General features: G+C 44.5%; 1 protein-coding gene across 6 annotated transcripts in view; it reads right to left on the bottom strand.

Moving 5' to 3' along the window:
- LOC133401091 (cytochrome b5 reductase 4) overlaps nt 1-18,164 on the bottom strand; it is a 103,736-nt gene that overhangs the window by 65,956 nt on the left and 19,616 nt on the right. For 4 of the 6 annotated variants that reach the window (XM_061673595.1, XM_061673594.1, XM_061673591.1 and 1 more), the window contains exons 8-9: nt 17,382-17,414; nt 8,592-8,714 (exon numbers count right to left, since the gene is read on the bottom strand). The exons of 1 other annotated variant lie outside the window; for it this stretch is intronic. In XM_061673595.1, coding sequence (XP_061529579.1) covers nt 8,592-8,714; nt 17,382-17,414 — 156 coding nt within the window. The remainder of the gene's footprint in view (nt 1-8,591; nt 8,715-17,381; nt 17,415-18,164) is intronic. One more of the 6 variants, XM_061673592.1, reaches the window with a different exon arrangement.

Here is an 18,164-nt window from a genome sequence, read left to right as displayed (position 1 = left end):
CTGACCAGTTTTCTCCTCATCTCTTCACCAATGTTGGATCCAATTCTTGGTAACTGGAAAGCCAATTCTTGGTAATGTCGGTGTTGTGCCATATTTTCTCAACTTGATGATGACTGTCTTCACTGTGTTCTATGGTATATTTAATGCAGAGGTGGGGGGATTCAATTCAAATGACTCAAGTTGCCAGTTTTATGACTTGCGACTTGCTTGACTTTAGACTTGGTAACCAAGAGACTTAACTTTGACTTGAACTACATGACTTGACAAGTCATCTCGTTTAGAGTTGGAAATTTCCATTTTAATTAAGACAGTTAGGCTTTTTTTTTTTTAAATCAACGATTTGGGGAGTGGGGATGGGGGGGGGATTGGTGTCTTTTGCGCCAACCTGGCAACACAGTCTGCTAGGCTGCGCACTTGCCAGTGTGAAGTAGCCACCTGCAGGAACAACAATGGAAAGAGCTCCAAATTCAACATTTGAATTCAAGGACTGTGTTGTTGCTGAAGTCTTTAAAAAGAGGATGGCAAGCTGCATGGTTTGCAACTTGCCCAATAAAGACTCAAGAACAACGATGTCGAACTTCATCCGTCACTACAAAACTCACAAAGGCAGGTAACCTAATTTAACAGTTTACCTGGCCAAACATTAAATGTCAGAGACTGGTCCGGGACGATTAAAAATAAAAATGATCTGATTGGGAACGTTTAAGTATAGCTGAGTAACGTAATAAGGGGTGGGACGGTTTATGATATCTGTCCGAACATTTCATTTCGGTTTATAGGCATGCAATTCTCTTTTTTGTCTCTCTCACTTACTAAAGAGGTGAAGCGGTGTGCACTCTAGAGCAGAAAGTAGCACCTAAAATATAATGCCAACTGCCTAATGGAGAAGAAGTGAAGCAGAACAAAAATGCAATTTTTGCAGATTTATTAAAAAAAGAAACAAAGTCAGTTGTGGAGATTGAGGGGGGAAAAAAAAAAAAAAAAAAAAAAAACTGGAAATGTTTGCAGGCATGGCGAAAGAGTTGCCGCGAGAAGATGCCAGGTGTGTTACAGGTCTGCTGTGTGGGATCACTTTGCATTACGATCACGCCAATAAAGTCATTGACAAAAGTGTATTCCAACATTAGTAAGTACAGTACAAATTGTGAGTAGCTACGTGTAAATATGCAGTGGGAACGTAAAGTATTCAGACCCTCCATCCATCCATTTTCTACCGCTTATCCAGGTCGGGTAGCTTTAGCAGGGACGCCCAGACTTCCCTCTGCCCAGCCACATGCGGCCGCAAGTCCGATGACACGACCACAAAGTCGATCATCGAACTGTGACCGAGGCTGTCAAGTGCATGTGTGGACACCCTTATGCTTGAACATGGTGTTAGTTATGGACAATCCGTGACGAGCACAGAAGTCCAATAACAGAACACCACTCGGGTTGTGATCGGGGGTCCGTTCCTCCCAATCACGCCCTTCCAGGTCTCATTGTCATTGCCCACCTGAGCATTGAAGTCCCCCAACAGAAGAATGGAGTCCCCAGCAGGAGCGCTCTCCAGCACCCCCTCCAAGGACTCCAAAAAGGGTGGGTACTCTGAACTGCTGTTTGGTGCATAGGCACAAACAACAGTCAGGACCCGTCCCCCCACTCGAAGGCGGAGGGAGGCTACCCTCTCGTCCACCGGGGTGAACCCCAACATACAGGCACCCACACCTGCTCGGCGCCTCTCACCGTGGGCAACTCCAGAGTGGAAGAGAGTCCAACCCCTCTCGAGAGGACTGGTACCAGAGCCCAAGCTGTGTGTGGAGGCGAGACCGACTATATCTAGTCGGAACTTCTCGACCTCACACACCAGCTCGGGCTCCTTCCCTGCAAGAGAGGTGACATTCCACGTCCCTAGAGTCAGCTTCTGTAGCCGGGGATCGGATCGCCAAGGTCCCCGCCTTCGGCCACCGCCCAGCTCACACTGCACCCGACCCCGATAGCCCCTCCCACAGGTGGTGAGCCCATGGGAAGGGGGACCCACGTTACCCTTTCGGGTTGTGCCCAGCCGGGCCCCATGGGTGCAGGATCGGCCAACAGGCGCTCGTCTTCGAGCCCCACCACCAGGCCTGGCTCCAGTAGGGGGCCCCGGTGACCCGCGTCCGAGCAAGGGAAAACGAAGTCCATTGTTTGTCGTCATCATTAGGGGTCTTTGAGCCGTGCTTTGTCTGGTCCCTCACCTAGGACCTGTTTGTCATGGGTGACCCTGCCAGGGGCATAAAGCCCCAGACAACTTTGCTCCTAGGATCACTGGGACACACAAACCCCTCCACCACGACAAGGTGACGGCTCAGACCCCCTTAAATTTTTCATTTTGTTATATTGCAGCCATTTGTTAAAATCATTTACCCAGTAAGTTATTTTTTGTCCTCATTAATTTACACACAGCACCCCATATTCCATCCATCCATTTTCTACCGCTTATCCGGGTCAGGTCGCGGGGGCAGTAGCTTTAGCAGGGACGTCCAGACTTCCCTCTCCCCACCCACTTCATCCAGCTCTTCCGGGGGGGATCCCGAGGCGTTCCCAGGCCAGCCGAAGGACGTCGTCTCAGCACCCCATATTGACAGAAAAATTCCAAACAATTCAGTTTTTTTTTTTCCGTATTCCATATTCAGAGGTGCTTCTATTTAGTAGAAGCACCCTTTTGAGCTAATTAATAAAACCATGAGTCATTTTGGGAACGATGCACAGGTGTGTTTTTCACACCTGGATTTGGGGATTTCTCCTTGCAGATCCTCTCCAGTTCTGTCAGGTTGGATGGTGAATGTTGGGTGACAGCCATTTTCAGGTCTCTCCAGAGATGCTCAATTGGCTTTAAGTCAGGGCTCTGGCTGGGTCATTCAAGAACAGTCACGGAGTTGTTCTGAAGCCACGCCGTCATTTTAGCTGTGTGCTTAGGGTCAATTGTCGTGTTGGAAGGTGAACCTTTGACCCAGTCTGAGGTCCTGAGCACTCTGGAGAAGGTTTTCGTCCAGAATATCCCCATACTTGGCCGCATTATTCTTTCCTTCAATTGCAACCAGTCGTCCTGTCCCTGCAGTTGAAAACCACCCCCACAGCATGTTGATGCCACCACCATGCTTTACTGTTGGGACTGTGTTGGACAGGTGATGAGCAGTGCCTGTTTTTCTCCACACATACCGCTTAGAATTAAGGCCAAAAAGTTCTATCTTGGTCTCATCAGACCAGAGAATCGTATTTCTCACCATTCCGTTTATTTCTGTCACTATGGGGTGCTGTGTGTCCATTAATGAGGAATAAAACGAACTTCAATGATTTTAGCAAATGGCTGCAATATAACAGAGTGAAAAATTTGAGGGGGTTTGAATACTTTCCGTACCCACTGTAATTTTCCTTATTAATGAACGTGCTACTGACGAGTGGTGTGGTAGGATTCTTTTTTTTAGTGTTTATACATCTGTAAGAACCTGTGAGTTGATATGTTATTATAACCTGTGTTGTTGTTAGTGATCCCAGCACAAGTAATTAAAGCCTATCGTGTGTCTATCAAACTCATTAGTGAATGAACACCATATCACCTGCATGTTAGTCTACTGGTGTATGGAGTTGCTGAGCCGGCACATACAGGGAGGGTGAGCCCGGCCCCCCCGTCCACAGGGGGGGTGGTGAGCCAGTGAACCCGTCCAGCAGGGGACCCCATCCAGGGGGACGCCACCAGCCCCCCGGGACCCAGGGAGGTCCGGACTCGTCCAAAAGGGAGGGGCATGGTCACTGGACCACCACACCCCCCCCAACCCACCCAGTAACCCCCACCGCCGCCACCGCCCCCACTACCCCCGGAGAGCATGGGGGTCCCAGCCACCAACAGGGCCCAACGCAGGACCCACCCAAAAACGGTTATTCCCTTAATTATGAATCTCTTTCATTCTCCATTAGTTGATTAGGTACACATCTAATTATACAGTGTCATCAGAAAGTATTCACATTTTGCTGTTCGACTTATTCTACAGCTGATTTGAGTATTGTTTACTTTTTTTTTAATGTCCATAAAATATCCCATAATAAAGTAAAAACATATTTTCAGACATTTGGGTACATTTATAAAAAAAATTAACATTCAAACATAATAGGTACATAAGTATTCACACCCTTTGCTATGATACAAACGTAAGCTCAGGTGCATCTGATTTCCACTGGTCATCCTTGAGATGCTTCTACAACTTTTCCACCTGTGGTAAATTCAGTTGACTGAACATCATTTAGAATGCCACACACCTGTCTATACATGGTCTCATAGTTGGCAGTGCATGTCAGAGCAGAAACCAAGCAATGAAGTCTAAGGAATTGTCTGCAGAACTCCGAGACCGGATTGTGCCAAGGCACAAATCTGGGGAAGGGTACAAAAGAATTTCAGCAGCATTGAAGGTCCCGAAAAGCACTGTGGTCTTGATTATTCGGAAATTGAAGAAGTGTGGAACCCACCAAGACCCTTCCTAGACCTGGCCGTCCAACCGAGCTGAGTAAGCGGGGAAGAAGGGCCTTGCGTCAGAGAGGTGAACAAGAAGCCTATGGTCACTAAAGCAGAGCTCCTGTGTTTCCTCGCGGAGAAAGGAGAACCATCCAGAAGATCAACCATTGCTAACCCACTCCACCAATCAGCCCTTTATGGTAGAGTGGTTAGACCGAAGCCACGTCTTATTAAAGTTTGCCAAAAGGCACCTCAAGGATTCTCAGACCTGCAGAATCAAAATTCAAAATTATCTGATTCTCTGAACCAAAATATAACTTTTTGGCCTGAACTGCAAGAGGCATATCTGGAGAACAGGCACTGCTCATCATCTGGCCAACACCATCCCTACTGTGAAGCATGGTGGGGGCAGCATCATGCTGTGGGGCTGTTTTTCTGCTGCAGGAACTGGGTGACTAGTCAGCATAGAGGGTAAGATGACAGCTGCCAAATATAAAGAAATTATTCAAGAGAACTTGCTCCAGAGTGTTCTGGAACTCCGACTAGGGTGTCGATTCAACTTCCATGACAATGACCCAGCACACAGACTAGATGATAAAGGAGTCGCATCGGGAGGAGCCTGTAAATGTCCTTGAGTGGCCCAGCCAGAGCCCGGATTTGAATCCAATCGAACATCCCTGGAAAAAACGAAAAATGGTTGCCCACATTACTACCCATCCAACCTGACGGACCCTGAGAAGATCTACTGAGAAGAATGGGAGAAATTGCCCCAAAACAGGTGTGCCAAGCTCGTAGAGACATACTGAAGAAGATTTGAGGCTGTGATAGCTGCCAAAGGTGCTTCAACAAAATATTAAGCCAAGGGTGTGAATACTTCCCTATTATGTTTACATTTTCAATAAATTTACACAAACGTGTAATGCGAAAATGTGTTTTAGATTGTCATTACGGGATATTTTATGCAGATTTTCTTCAACGAAAACTACACTCAAATCAGTTTTAGAAGAAGTCTAACATAGCAAAATGTGGAAAAAGTGTGTGAATACTTTCTGGTGGCACTGTATTTGACCAGCAGAAAACAATCTTGGCTTTTGTTTAATGGTCTTCTCATAAGAACTGTAGGAGTTACAGTTCTCATAAGAACCGTGGGAGTTACAAGGCTGTCACCACAAAGTACACATCGTTTGTTCAGGAATAAAGTTGAATTCAATTGAGTTTGAAACACAACTTTAAAATAATTCAGTGCAATAAATTAAATCAATCTCAGTTGTTCATTGAACCTTTAAAAGGTGTAAATACCTTTTTAGTGTTGTGATTTATGAAGGGGAAAAAATTTGAAAAAACATTTTATTACCACTCCAATATACAGAGGGTACGGAAAGTATTCAGACCCCCTTAAATATTTCACTCTTTACATTGCAGCCATTTGCTAAAATCATTTAGGTTATTTTTTTCCTCATTGATGTACACACAGCAACCTCATACTGAGAGAAAAAAAACGGAATTGTTGAAATTCTTTGAGATTTATTAAAAAAGAAAAGCTGAAATATCACACAGCCATAAGTATTCAGACCCTTTGCTCAGTATTTAGTTAAAGCACCCTTTTGAGCTAATACAGCCATGAGTCTTTTTGAGAATGAGGCGCTGCCATTCCTCTTTGCTGATCCTCTCCAGTTCTGTCAGGTTGCATGGTGAATGTTGGTGGACAGCCATTTTAAGGTCTCTCCAGAGATGCTCAATTGGGTTTAAGTCAGGGCTCTGGCTGGGCCATTCAAGAACAGTCACAAAGTTGTTCTGAAGCCACTTATTTTAGCTATGTGCTTAGGGTCATTGTCTTGTTGAAAGGTGAACCTTCGGCCCAGTCTGAGGTCCTGAGCATTCCAGAGAAGGCTTTCGTCCAGGATTTCCCTGGACTTTGCTGCATTCAGCTTTCCTTTGATTCCAACCAGTCGTCCTGCCCCTGCAGCTGAAAAACACCCCCATGATTCACAGTTGGGACTGTGTTGGACAGGTGATGAGCAGTGCCTGGTTTTCTCCACACATACCGCTTAGAATTAAGGCCAAACGTTCTATCTTGGTCTCATTAGACCGTGTTGCTGTGGCCGACAGCTGTGGCCGACAGCAGCTGTCCGTACCCACTGTATGTTGTGACGAGAGCAAGATTGTATGACTTGACTTGCGACTTGCTTAAACCAAGTAATACCGTGACTCAACTTGCTTGAAGTTCAGTGGCGACTCGACTTGACTTGCTTGATTTTTCCTCACAGTGACTTGGGACTTGCTTGAGACTTGAAGGTTACAACTTGAGACTTGCTTGTCACTTGCACATACAGCATGTGACTTGCTCCAACCTCTCATTTAATGCCTTGGAAGTTCTTTTGTACCCTTTTCCTGACTGATACCTTTGAACAATGAGATCCCTCCAATGCTGAGGAAGCTCCCAGCGAAGTTTTTAGCTGTCTGCTTTGGGCCATGACCTGTGACTGAGACCAGGATTTATGACAGTGACCAGCAAATTTTCCATAAGACGGTCTCCCAGAAGCTTTATGGCTTGTCAACATGCAGTTTGGCAAATTCTTGTCTCGCTTTATTATGACTCGTTTTCAACAGCGTTGCCCTCCTTGGTCGTCTTCCATAAAGTCCACTTTGGCTCAAACGACGACGGATGGTGCGATCTGACACGGATGTACCATGACCTCACTTTAAATTTCTTTGGAGGTTGTTCTGGGCTCGTTACCATTCGTATTATCCGTCACTTCAATGTCATCAATTTTCGTCCTGCCGCCATGTGCTGGGAAGTTGGCTACAATCCCGTGGATCTTAGATTTCTGAATATGTGCAACTGTAGTCACAGGAACATCAAGCTGCTTGGAGATGGACTTATAGCCTATACCTTAAACGTGCTTGTCTATAATTTTCTTTCTAATCTTCTGAGACAAGTCCCTCGTTTGCATCTTCTTGTCCATGTTCACTGTGGTACACTGCATGTCACCAAACAGCAGAGTGATTACTTGTCACCCTTTAAATAGGCCAACTGACTGACTGTAGTTTGAAGACGCATGCGATGCTAGCTTGAGGACACACCTTGTTTGAACGTGTCCCTATGGTCAAATTATACCTTTTCTAGGGCTACCATCATTTTTGTCCAAGGCCTGTTTCATGACTTTGTTTTTTTTTTATTATTCTGTTGAACCATAATTAAAAAAGCAATGTCTGATTTTCATAGATTTTCATTAAATTTGTGTTACTTTACTTGTTATTTCTGTGACCAATGTGGGTTTTTCTTTCATTAACAGAGGGGTACCAACAATTGTGCTGTACGATGTGACTACAGAAATGTCAGGAAACGCCTACAAGAACAGCTGAACTACATTTGGAGGCACTTTAAATGGTGACAGATGTGTGCCAGATTTTTAATTTTTTTCCCCCCAATTTAGTTGGACAGGGGCGGCAGGGTGGACGACTGCCTAGCACATCTGCCTCACAGTTCTGAAGACCCAGTATGTGTGCCTGAGATTGGCTGATGTGCCCTGAGATTGGCTGACGACCAGTTCAGGGTGTCCCCCGCCTCTCGCCCAAAGATAACTGGGATAGGCGCTGGCACGCCCGCGACCGAGTGAGGATAAGCGGTACACAAAATGAATGGATAGTTTTACCGTTTATAGGTCCCACTCATGGCTGAAAAAGTTTTGAAATTAGTTTGTCTCATTTTTTAAATAAAAAAAAAAAACTGTCATTTGAACATGGGTGTATTGACTTTATATCAACCATATCAGAGGTTGTGGACACTTGTCCAACTACATCATTCAAGCTAGGTTGTTTATTTTTACTTCTCTTATCTAAACTTTTTTTTTATTTTATCACATTATTGGAGGAAATTCATTTGAAATTATTCAACTTGGTCTCGTTTTTTTTTTTTTTTTTTTTTTAAATATCACAAAACCTGGGCATTTGAAGAAGGGGTGGGTAGATTTGTTATATCTACTGTGCCATGCGATTGAATGATGACCAGTCCAGGGTGTAACTCGCTTCTGACCTAAATTCAGATGGGATAGGCTCCAGCTCCCTCGTCACCCAACTGAGGACAAGTGGTATAGAAAATGGATAAAACAAACGTCTGGCTCACCTCTGTCTTTTTTGCTTAAAAATGTATGGTGGAATTCCAAAGGCTGACCGAAGCTCGACCAGTTTCCTTCTGCCTGCTTGTGGATGGTCACTTGGATCTTTCCCACAGAGAATGCAGTGTGAACTGTTGACAGAAATGGGAGTATAGTGTAAGACGAAAAACAAAACCATAAAATAAGCGAAGGCCATATGTGGCTGCTGAAAATATTTTACAGTCTTCCCACGATATATTGCGATTCATTGTACGCAACCCCTCTATTTGGCAGATATTTTTAGGGTTTTTACAGTATTCTTACTACATGTAATTCACGCACGTGAGAAAGGAAAGCCACAGTCCAAAATACACTTTTCAGTCATTTATTGAAAGCTGGGAGAACGGTACAACACAAAAACACTTTTGAGCACACTCACGCAGGAGCTGCTGTAGGCCACAGCTCACCCCAGACACTCACATGCAGACTCGCCGTCACATTACTCTACCAGGTCCACCTCTTGCATAGGTTTCACTCAAATGCAGTGGGTCACACAAAGTCACAAAGTATTGTCAAAATGAATGTTCAACTCTCCCGTTATGACAAAGTCAGATGTGGAGATTGAAAGAAAAATTTTTTTTTACTGTGGAAATGTTTGCAGGCATGATGAAAGAGTCTTCGCTAGAAGATGCCAGGTGTGTTACAGGTCTGCTGTATGGATCACTTTGCATTACGATCACGCCGATAAAGTCGTTGACAAAAGTGTGTTCCAGCATTAGTAAGTCCATCCATCCATTTTCTGAGCCGCTTCTCCTCATTAGGGTCGCGGGCGTGCTGGAGCCTATCCCAGCTGTCATCGGGCAGGAGTCGGGGTACACCCTGAACTGGTTGCCAGCCAATCCCAAGGCACATAGAAACAAACAACCATTCGCACTCACATTCACACCTACGGGCAATTTAGAGTTGTCAATTAACCTACCATGCATGTTTTTGGGATGCGGGTGGAAACCGGAGTGCCCGGAGAAAACCCACACAGGCACGGGGAGAACATGCAAACTCCGCTCAGGCAGGGCCGGGGATTGAACCCCGCTCCCCAGAACTGTGAGGCAGACGCTCTAACCAGTCGTCCACCACCGCCACAGTACAGTACAAATTGTGAATAGCTACATGTGAATATACAGTGGGTACGGAAAGTATTAAATGTTTAATGTTACATAATGATGTCATCAACATGAACCAAGAACTTAAATATTGGTGAAGTTGAAGCCACATTAAATCAGCAACTTACTTACTAAGTCTGCAGCAACTTACTGCAGACTTGACATGAAAACATAGTACAGTAAGTAACTAAACAAACAACCACACCATTCTCAGCACACTTTCTCTAAAGACTCTTAACTGATACAGACAGACAGACAGACAGACAGACAGACAGGCAGGCAGCGAGACATACACACACACACACACACACACACACACTGATTGTGGTCCATGAAGGCAACTGTGTGTGTGCGCGTAAACGTGAAAGTGAGTGACACACACACACACACACACACACACACACACACACACACACACACACACACACACACCCCCCATTGCTCCCACCACAGTAATTTTTATGCGTAGACCGAGAAAACATTTTCGCTCCCAGTGACAAGTTTAACCAGGTGTTTAACTAGCAAAGCTGTGGGCAATTACTATGTGACATCAGCGGTGCAGCGCGTTAAACCAGCTCATAGTCCGGACTCCAGACGAAGTTTAAAGTTCTCACTTTTCATTGTAAACATTAATTAAGCTAAGTATTGTTAGTCCTTCAATGAATCAATCCTAACCCTCCAAGACCGACTTATGACCACGCACTCTGACATGAATAATTAACCCACAATGCATTGCGCATTTAACACACCAGTTAAATTGTATTCTATGTGTGTAAATAAAAGATTAACTGCAATCAAATACACTTTCTACTCAGGAAAATAAAAATACTGTGGCAACAGTGAAATTGTGCATTTCTTTGCACTTTTATGGTACTGCACCGTCACTGTGCATTGTGTAATCACTTCTCAATCGCTTTCCTCTATTTGTTGAAAAAGATCGCGGTCTCACAGCTGGACTGCTGTTTCTTCGAATCACCAGCTCCAAAGTAGTACTTTGTGAGAGACAATGATGATGCAAAAGTAACTATTGTCTGTGAGAAGTCGTAACTGTGGTCCAATTACTTTCCTGAGGAAAGTGACGCGTTACTTTGCTTGTTACTCAAAATGGCAGTTTTGGGGAGTAAGGCGTTACCAGCATCACTGCCTCCAGGTAAGGATCTGAACCATTTAAGAACTGTTCCATTACGTCCTACCTATGTTTCCAACCTGTTCAGCAATATAATGTGATCTACTGTATCAAACGCCACACTGAGATCCAACAAGAAAAGAACTGACACCTTTCTCTCGCTTTTCTCACGCTTATATCATTTTACACTTTGATAAGAGCTAATTCTGTACTGTGATGAGGTCGGAAACTGGATTGAAATTTATTAAAAAGTCCATTTGAGTTCAAGTAATTGCTGAGTTGACTAAAAAACACTGTCAACCACAGCAAACAGAGTGGGCGTATCATTCTGGTTCTTGTGAATGATTTCTTAGAAATGTTGTCGTCTGACTAACTCTAGGTTAAAATAACAGACTTTTTCTGTTGAGGACATAGTAAATTTGGAGTTTTTTCTCCATTTACATTCTGCTTTCCTACATTTTTATTTCGGAGGTCTTTACCATCATAGTGCTCCTCGATGGTGTTTTAGGTCTGTTTAAGGTTGTCTTAGTTTTAATAGGAGCAACGGCATCCATGACATTTGACATTTTCCAGGTGAACTTATCCAAAGGTTCATCAACTGTCTCTGCATTCACTTTTGACACAGCTATGGTCTCCATAAACTTAGCGCTGGTACTCTCATTTATGTACCTTTTTATTTTTGTCAATGCACAGAGAATCTGTAATTCAAAGAACACATACAAATGATTGGAAATAGACAAGTCCTTAATGTCCAATGTTAAAATCCCAACATCCTTCAAGATTACCAGGTCTTACGTGACCTTGAGTGGGAGTTGGACTTTTTACATGTTGAGAGAGGTCAAATGTGTCGAGCATAGCAGAAACTTCTTTGGAATTTGTTTCCGTGCTATTGTCAACATGAATGTTCAACTCTCCCGTTATGACAAAACGGTTGTAGTCAGTACAGATAACTGACAGCATTTCTTAAAATTCCTCCATAAATGTTAAATTATATCTTGAAGGTCTATAAATTAATAAAACAATAACCTTTGAATAACCCTGGACTAAAAAAAGACTTTCTTTGTGCCTCATTTCCTTAACTGATGTTCTGTCATTTGTAATTCTAGGGATATAAAAATGCCTGATCTCCACAGGGGTCTGACTTATTCTGGCCGCCATGACCCCGAAAATAACAGTCAGATTTGGACTTAAGATTTTTTATGGGTGAAGGGGGGCTCCTTCTCATCTTGGTAGATGTTGGTTTCAGGCGAGGGGGGATGGAAGGAAGATACTGGCATGGTGTGCGTTGGATTCCAAATTTGACAACGGCCTTCAGCCTGACAGGGCATTTAGGCTAGTTCAGATTGAGTTTTGCGCTGGACTTTGCTCCAATGGAGGGGAGGGGTATGGGAGAGTGCTATCTCATTCATTCCTCCGATTCTTTGGGTGACGTCGGTTACTCCTCCTGCTCATCATATCAGCACTTGTTGTTCCGATTATTTAGGTACAGCTGAAGACTCCTTCTGCCACTTTTGTCCTTCAGGCACGACAACAAGGCCAATGTTTTCTCTTTCGTGCTGGTGACTGATGTACATAGTGTAAAATGTTGTCAGTCAGAAACATAACCCCTTGTTTATTTATACAGAAACGGTCTGCCCTGTAAAGATGTCTGCGATCCCAAAAAAATACAGAAATTGTTAATGAAGCTCACACTTCTTCAAGCCACTTAATTAATTGCCTAAACCTGCTGACAGACACCATATTGGTGGTAAAACACACTACTTTGATGTTCTTCTCCCTGCAAAAACGTTTCACTTCCTTGATAGCTCCATCACCAACTATTAAGGTTTGGGGTGCCATTTTTTAGTTTCATACCTTTCAGTGGTGGGGGATGAGCATTCTTTGCCAGGGTCTTGTAAAAGTGGCTAAAATCTGTTTGTTAGTCTTCCTCTTTTTTTCCCTTCGCTGTAGTGATCGTCCACAGCCGCTCTCTTGGGGTTGAAAAGGCACTCAACGTAGGACAGCCGGATTCCTTGGTAATTTATTCATGTTCTGTCCTCCCTTTTGGATACTGTCCCATATCTTTTGGCTCTGCTCCCCGTAAATTCCAGGAGAACCGTTTCCACAGTCCACATCCGTCCTCTTTGTGGAGTTAATTGGCTGTCTGTTAGTATGCTCCTGGTCACCATTTTGAGACATCGGGAGAGAGTTTTCATTCCCCGACTTTCCATTTACCTCCACGTACACTTAAAGGCGGTAAATGTTCGTTTCCAGGACCACCATCTTCTGTAGCAGTTTGTGTTAGTGTTCAGTGGAAAAGGTTGGCATCTTGTTGCTGGTCTTGTGAATAGCACTTTTGTGCTAATTAGCAGGCCACGTTCACGTAATGGTGAGGGGGGACAAAATATTGGAATATGGCAACGACTGACTGTATCTACAAAAGGTGCAGTCCCACAGGTTTAAAAATATCCAAGATTTGTTGCTTTGGAAGAAGAAAAACAAGCCAATCAGCTTTTCTTTTTTTTTTTTTCTTCAAGATGGCGCTTACCCATGTTGTAGTATTGTCTATGTTTTTGTGTTTTTCGTTCATCTTTAGGGACATTACGTGACTCACTTACACAAGGGAACACTTGCTAAACATGAGGGAGTCTACCCAGGACATTCTTTCACCAACTTTGGAAAATCCGCTCAGTTTTTCTCCACCGTGGCGTACGATCCATGGAGGCGAAGGCGAAAAATGGGGAAGTGTGCCGGCATCCAAGTGAACCGCCGTAAGAGAGGATTTGGAATGGCGCTCCCGTCGATCCACCTCGCGAATCTACGCTCCCTAGCCAATAAAACAGACGAGCTTCATCTTCTGACAAAGACCAGTAAAACCTTTGGCCGTTCCACCGCCCTGTGCTTTACGGACGCATGGCTTTGCGAACGCGTCCCTGACGGCGCCGTAATTGCTTCCGGGCTTCCAACTACACCGGGCAGACCGCGTCACGGAGTTATCGGGGAAAGCAAAAGGTGGCGGGATATGCTTCTATATCAACGGAAAATGGTGTACCTACGTCACAGAGCTCAGCGCACACTGTAGCCCAGGCTTGGAGTTGCTATTTTTGAACTGTAAGCCATTCTACTCACAGCGTGAGTTTGCATCTTTCATTCTCGCTGGTGTTTCGATCCCTCCTCAAGGTAACACAAACGCCGGACTGCTAACGCTCGTTGAACAAGTAAACACATTTGAAAAAAAGGACCCAGACTCACCCCTCATTATTCTTGGGGACTTAAACAAAGCTCAACTAAATCACAAACTCCCTAAATACAAGCAGCACATCGACTGTCCTACCAGGGAAAATAACATTTTAGACCACTGCTATACTACGCTAAATAACGCATACCATGCTATACATCGTGCAGCTCTGGGTTCGACTGATCACTGCTTAATTCACTTAATAACAACAAACAGGCAAAAACTGAAATGCGCGTAGCCTACGGTCAAAACAGTTAAGAAGTGGACCAACGAAGCAAGGATAGAACTTCAAAGCTGTTTCGACTGCACGGACTGGAGTGTCTTTGAAATTTCAACTGTCAGCCTGAATGACTATACGGACACTTTGACATCCTACATCAGTTTCTGTGAAAAGAAGAAGACTGGTAAAGTTATTTCGCAGGTTCAATAACAACAAGTGGCGGTTCACTGCCAAACTTAAGCGACTTTGCCAGGCTAAAGAGGACGCATATCAAAGTGGGAATAAAGCCCGGTATAATTGCACTTAGAAACCAGCTGACTAAAGAAATTAACATCGCACAGACAAATTATGCAGTAAAGTTAGATAAACAGTTTACCGCTAACGACTCTAAATCAGTCTTGCATGCATTACAATCGCTAACCAATGATAAGTGTCCACCCCCACCCCCCGCCCCAAGCTGAGAACAATAAAGGACTCGCTGACAACTTGATCACCGACTGCAGATTTTAAAAGGAAACTTTCACACCCCACACCCACCCAGCCGTACACCTCAGACTCCCAAGCATAAAAAGCGGCGGGCCCAGACCTTGTGACCCCATCCTGCTTCAAAGTCTACGCGGACCAGCTCACTCCAGTCGTCACACAGATCTTCAATAGCTCTTTGGAACTGTGTTAAGTACCATCCTGTTTCAAACGCTTTAACATCATTCCAATCCCCAAGAAACCTACAATCTCGGGTCTGAATGACGACAGGCCTGTCGCCCTGACATCTGTGGTCATGAAGTCCTTTGAATGCCTTGTTCTTGACCACCTAAAGAGCATCACAGGTCCCCCGCTGGACCTCCTGCAGTTTGCCTACCGAGCAAATAGGTTTGTGGATGATGCAGTCAACATGGGACTGCTCTTCATCCTAGAACACCACGACGGCACGGGGACCTACGCGATGATCCTGTTCGTGGACTTCAGCTCTGCATTCTACACCATGATCCCCAAACTCCTCTCCTCCAAGCTTCTCCAGCTCAGCGTCTCGCCTGCCATCTGCCAGTGGATTTACAGCTTCCTGATGGGCAGGACACAGCAGGTAAGGCCGGGGGACACCACCTCATCCACCCCTACCACAAGCACCGGGGCGCCCCAAGGTTGTGTTCTCGCTCCGCTGCTCTTCTCTCTCGACACAAACGACTGCACTCCGACGCACCCGACTGTCAAACTCCTGAAGTTTGCAGAAGACACCACAGTCATCGGCCTCATCAAAGACAGTGACGAGTCTACGTATCGGCAGGAAGTGAAGCGGCTAGAGCTGCGGTGCGGCCGACACAACCTGGAGCTGAACACGCTCAAGACTGTAGAGATGATCGTGGACTTCAGGAGGCATCCTTCGCCGTAGCTGCCCCTCAAACTGTCCAACTGCCCTGTGTCAACCGTCGAGACCTTCAAGTTCCCGGGAATTACAGTCTCTCAGGACCTGAAGTGGGAGATCAACATCAACTCCATCCTCAAAAAGACCCAGCAGAGGATGTACTTCCTGCGGCTTCTGAGGAAGCACGGTGTACCACAGGAGCTGTTGAGGCAGTTCTACACAGCAGTTATCGAACCAGTCCTGTGTTCATCCATCACAGTCTGGTTTGGTGCCGCTACAAAAAAGGATAAACTCCGACTGCAACAGAGAATTAAAACTGCTGAAAAGATTTTTGGTACCCCCCCCCCACCCACCCTTGAGGACTTGCATGCTGCCATAACTAAGACAAGAGCATGCAAATCCTCTTAGACCGTCCACATCCTGGTCACCAACTCCATCGAACAATGCAAACTACAACAAGCAGACATTACAACAGCTTCTTCCCTCTTGCCATTAACCTCTTCAACAGTTAACTTACTGCTGCCAATTTTGCCTCGAGATTGTTGTCACATCTCTGTCGGGCCAATTGTACATTATTCGTGCACTCACTGTAGTAGTCGTACCACCCTGCACTACTTGCGTATCTGTTGTTGACCAATACTGGCCACTCATGTGCTTGAGAATTAGCTGCACCATATGCACGATTGTCACTGTCCCAGATTATCACACTACTAGTCACTTTAAACTGCATAAACTTCTTGAGGTCTTTGCGCCATTTGCACAATGGTCACTGCACCAGACTATTGTGCTATTAGTGATTTCAAACTGCTCTAATTGCTTGAGGACTCGGCAACATTTTGCACAACTGTCAAAAAAAAAATCATCATAATTGTACCGGCACTACCACATTACTGGTAACCTTTTATTGCTCAGTGACTGTGTTTTTATGTTTTTATGTCTCAAAAGTATTCTCTGTCAATTGACTGACTGTGTCGTACTAGAGCAGCTCCAACTACCGGAGACAAATTCCTTGTGTTTTTTTTACATACTAGGAAAATAAAGATGTTTCTGATTTTGATGGTTCAGGAAAAACACCAGTTGGATGTTTTGTTGGGATTTTTGAAGCCGACAGTAATCGTTTGTTTTTGCAATTAAGAGGTTGGTGATCAACTACTCCTCATCCTCGTTTCTTTGTCCAAGCAGACACTACAGTACTTTATCACACCATTGCTTATTTCTCTTGCCTTGACATGCCACGCCACAGCACATTGCCTAACACGCTCGCCTCCTTTGCCACTTCATGACGGGAGCTCCACTGGCTCAGCGCCTTGCGAAAGTCTGTGCTTGCCGAACGGCAGCCACCGCTGTTGGTGCCAGAGCAGAGTTAATCACCTACAGTATTTTGCAGAGCATCATTTGCAGTCGCCTAAAAGTGCTTCCATCCATGTTTACCTTAAGTATCTCTACACAGCTAACATGGCTCCGACACGAAAAATATGTCAGGCTGATAATGTGGTATCGGTGTGTAGTATGGCAAATATTTTAGGAGTGTGGAATACTGTCCAGATGTACAGAATCACTAGTAACAGTTGAAACTTTCAATTTATTTTCCTCACTTTGATACAGTGACCCCGTTGTGGGGACTATACAATTATAGCAGTTTCTATTACCTGTAATATTCAAACATTTGTTAGATGTGAGAACCTTTTAAATGTGCTTTAGAAGCTCACATATATTAGCAAATTAAGGTATCTTACCAGCAATGTCTTCATCAACATTTTCTGAAAGACCTAAAACAATATAACGACAAAGATTTCACAACAAATCTCTGGGACAATGAGCATATTTGTAAACTATAAGAGTAAAATATGTAAATGCTTTGGGAGGAAAATCATTTGAACCTTTACCGAGAACCAAAGCCGTAGAACACAAATTCTGGACACTCTTTGAATTCACTGCACTGCTACGCAGTGGTTAAAGATCACATATTTTGGCTATCTATAGACCTCCATAGAGTGATTTTAACATGAATTTAGTATAAAAGTGTACATTTCATTTAAAAAAAACACCTTTGTTTTGTCATTCTGCTGTCCAGAAAAGGCCTCTCTGACAGGTACTTCTGTTTGACCCAGTTTTGTATCTGCTTTGTCCATATTTGGCTAAAACCACCCCCTTTCCTCTGATTGGTTGCCTTAGTATTGAAGACCCAACCCTCACTATTGTGAGAGCACACTTGTTTGTTATATTGGCAGCGATGGCTCAGGGGCAGAGAGGTAGGCGGAGATCTTCACTCGTGACATAAGCTCGAGGAATTCGAAGGACCTGATTTCAGGCTTCTCGGCAGAAAAACGTGTAGCTCAGGAATGCGTGGACTATTTTAATTCATATTTCACGTTTACTGGGGCAGCAGAGAGCCAATAGAGCAAAGAAAAGTAGGTCTGGTAAAATATGGGACTTATAAAATCCACGTCACAGGGTTTACAGACACCATGTTGTCTCTCCTCCCGGCTCTGATTTGCATTAGTCTCGGACAGTTTTTG

This window comes from Phycodurus eques, chromosome 4 (genome assembly GCF_024500275.1).
Source record: "Phycodurus eques isolate BA_2022a chromosome 4, UOR_Pequ_1.1, whole genome shotgun sequence".
Lineage (NCBI taxonomy): Eukaryota > Metazoa > Chordata > Actinopteri > Syngnathiformes > Syngnathidae > Phycodurus > Phycodurus eques.
This window is presented reverse-complemented; position numbering and strand designations above follow the sequence as displayed.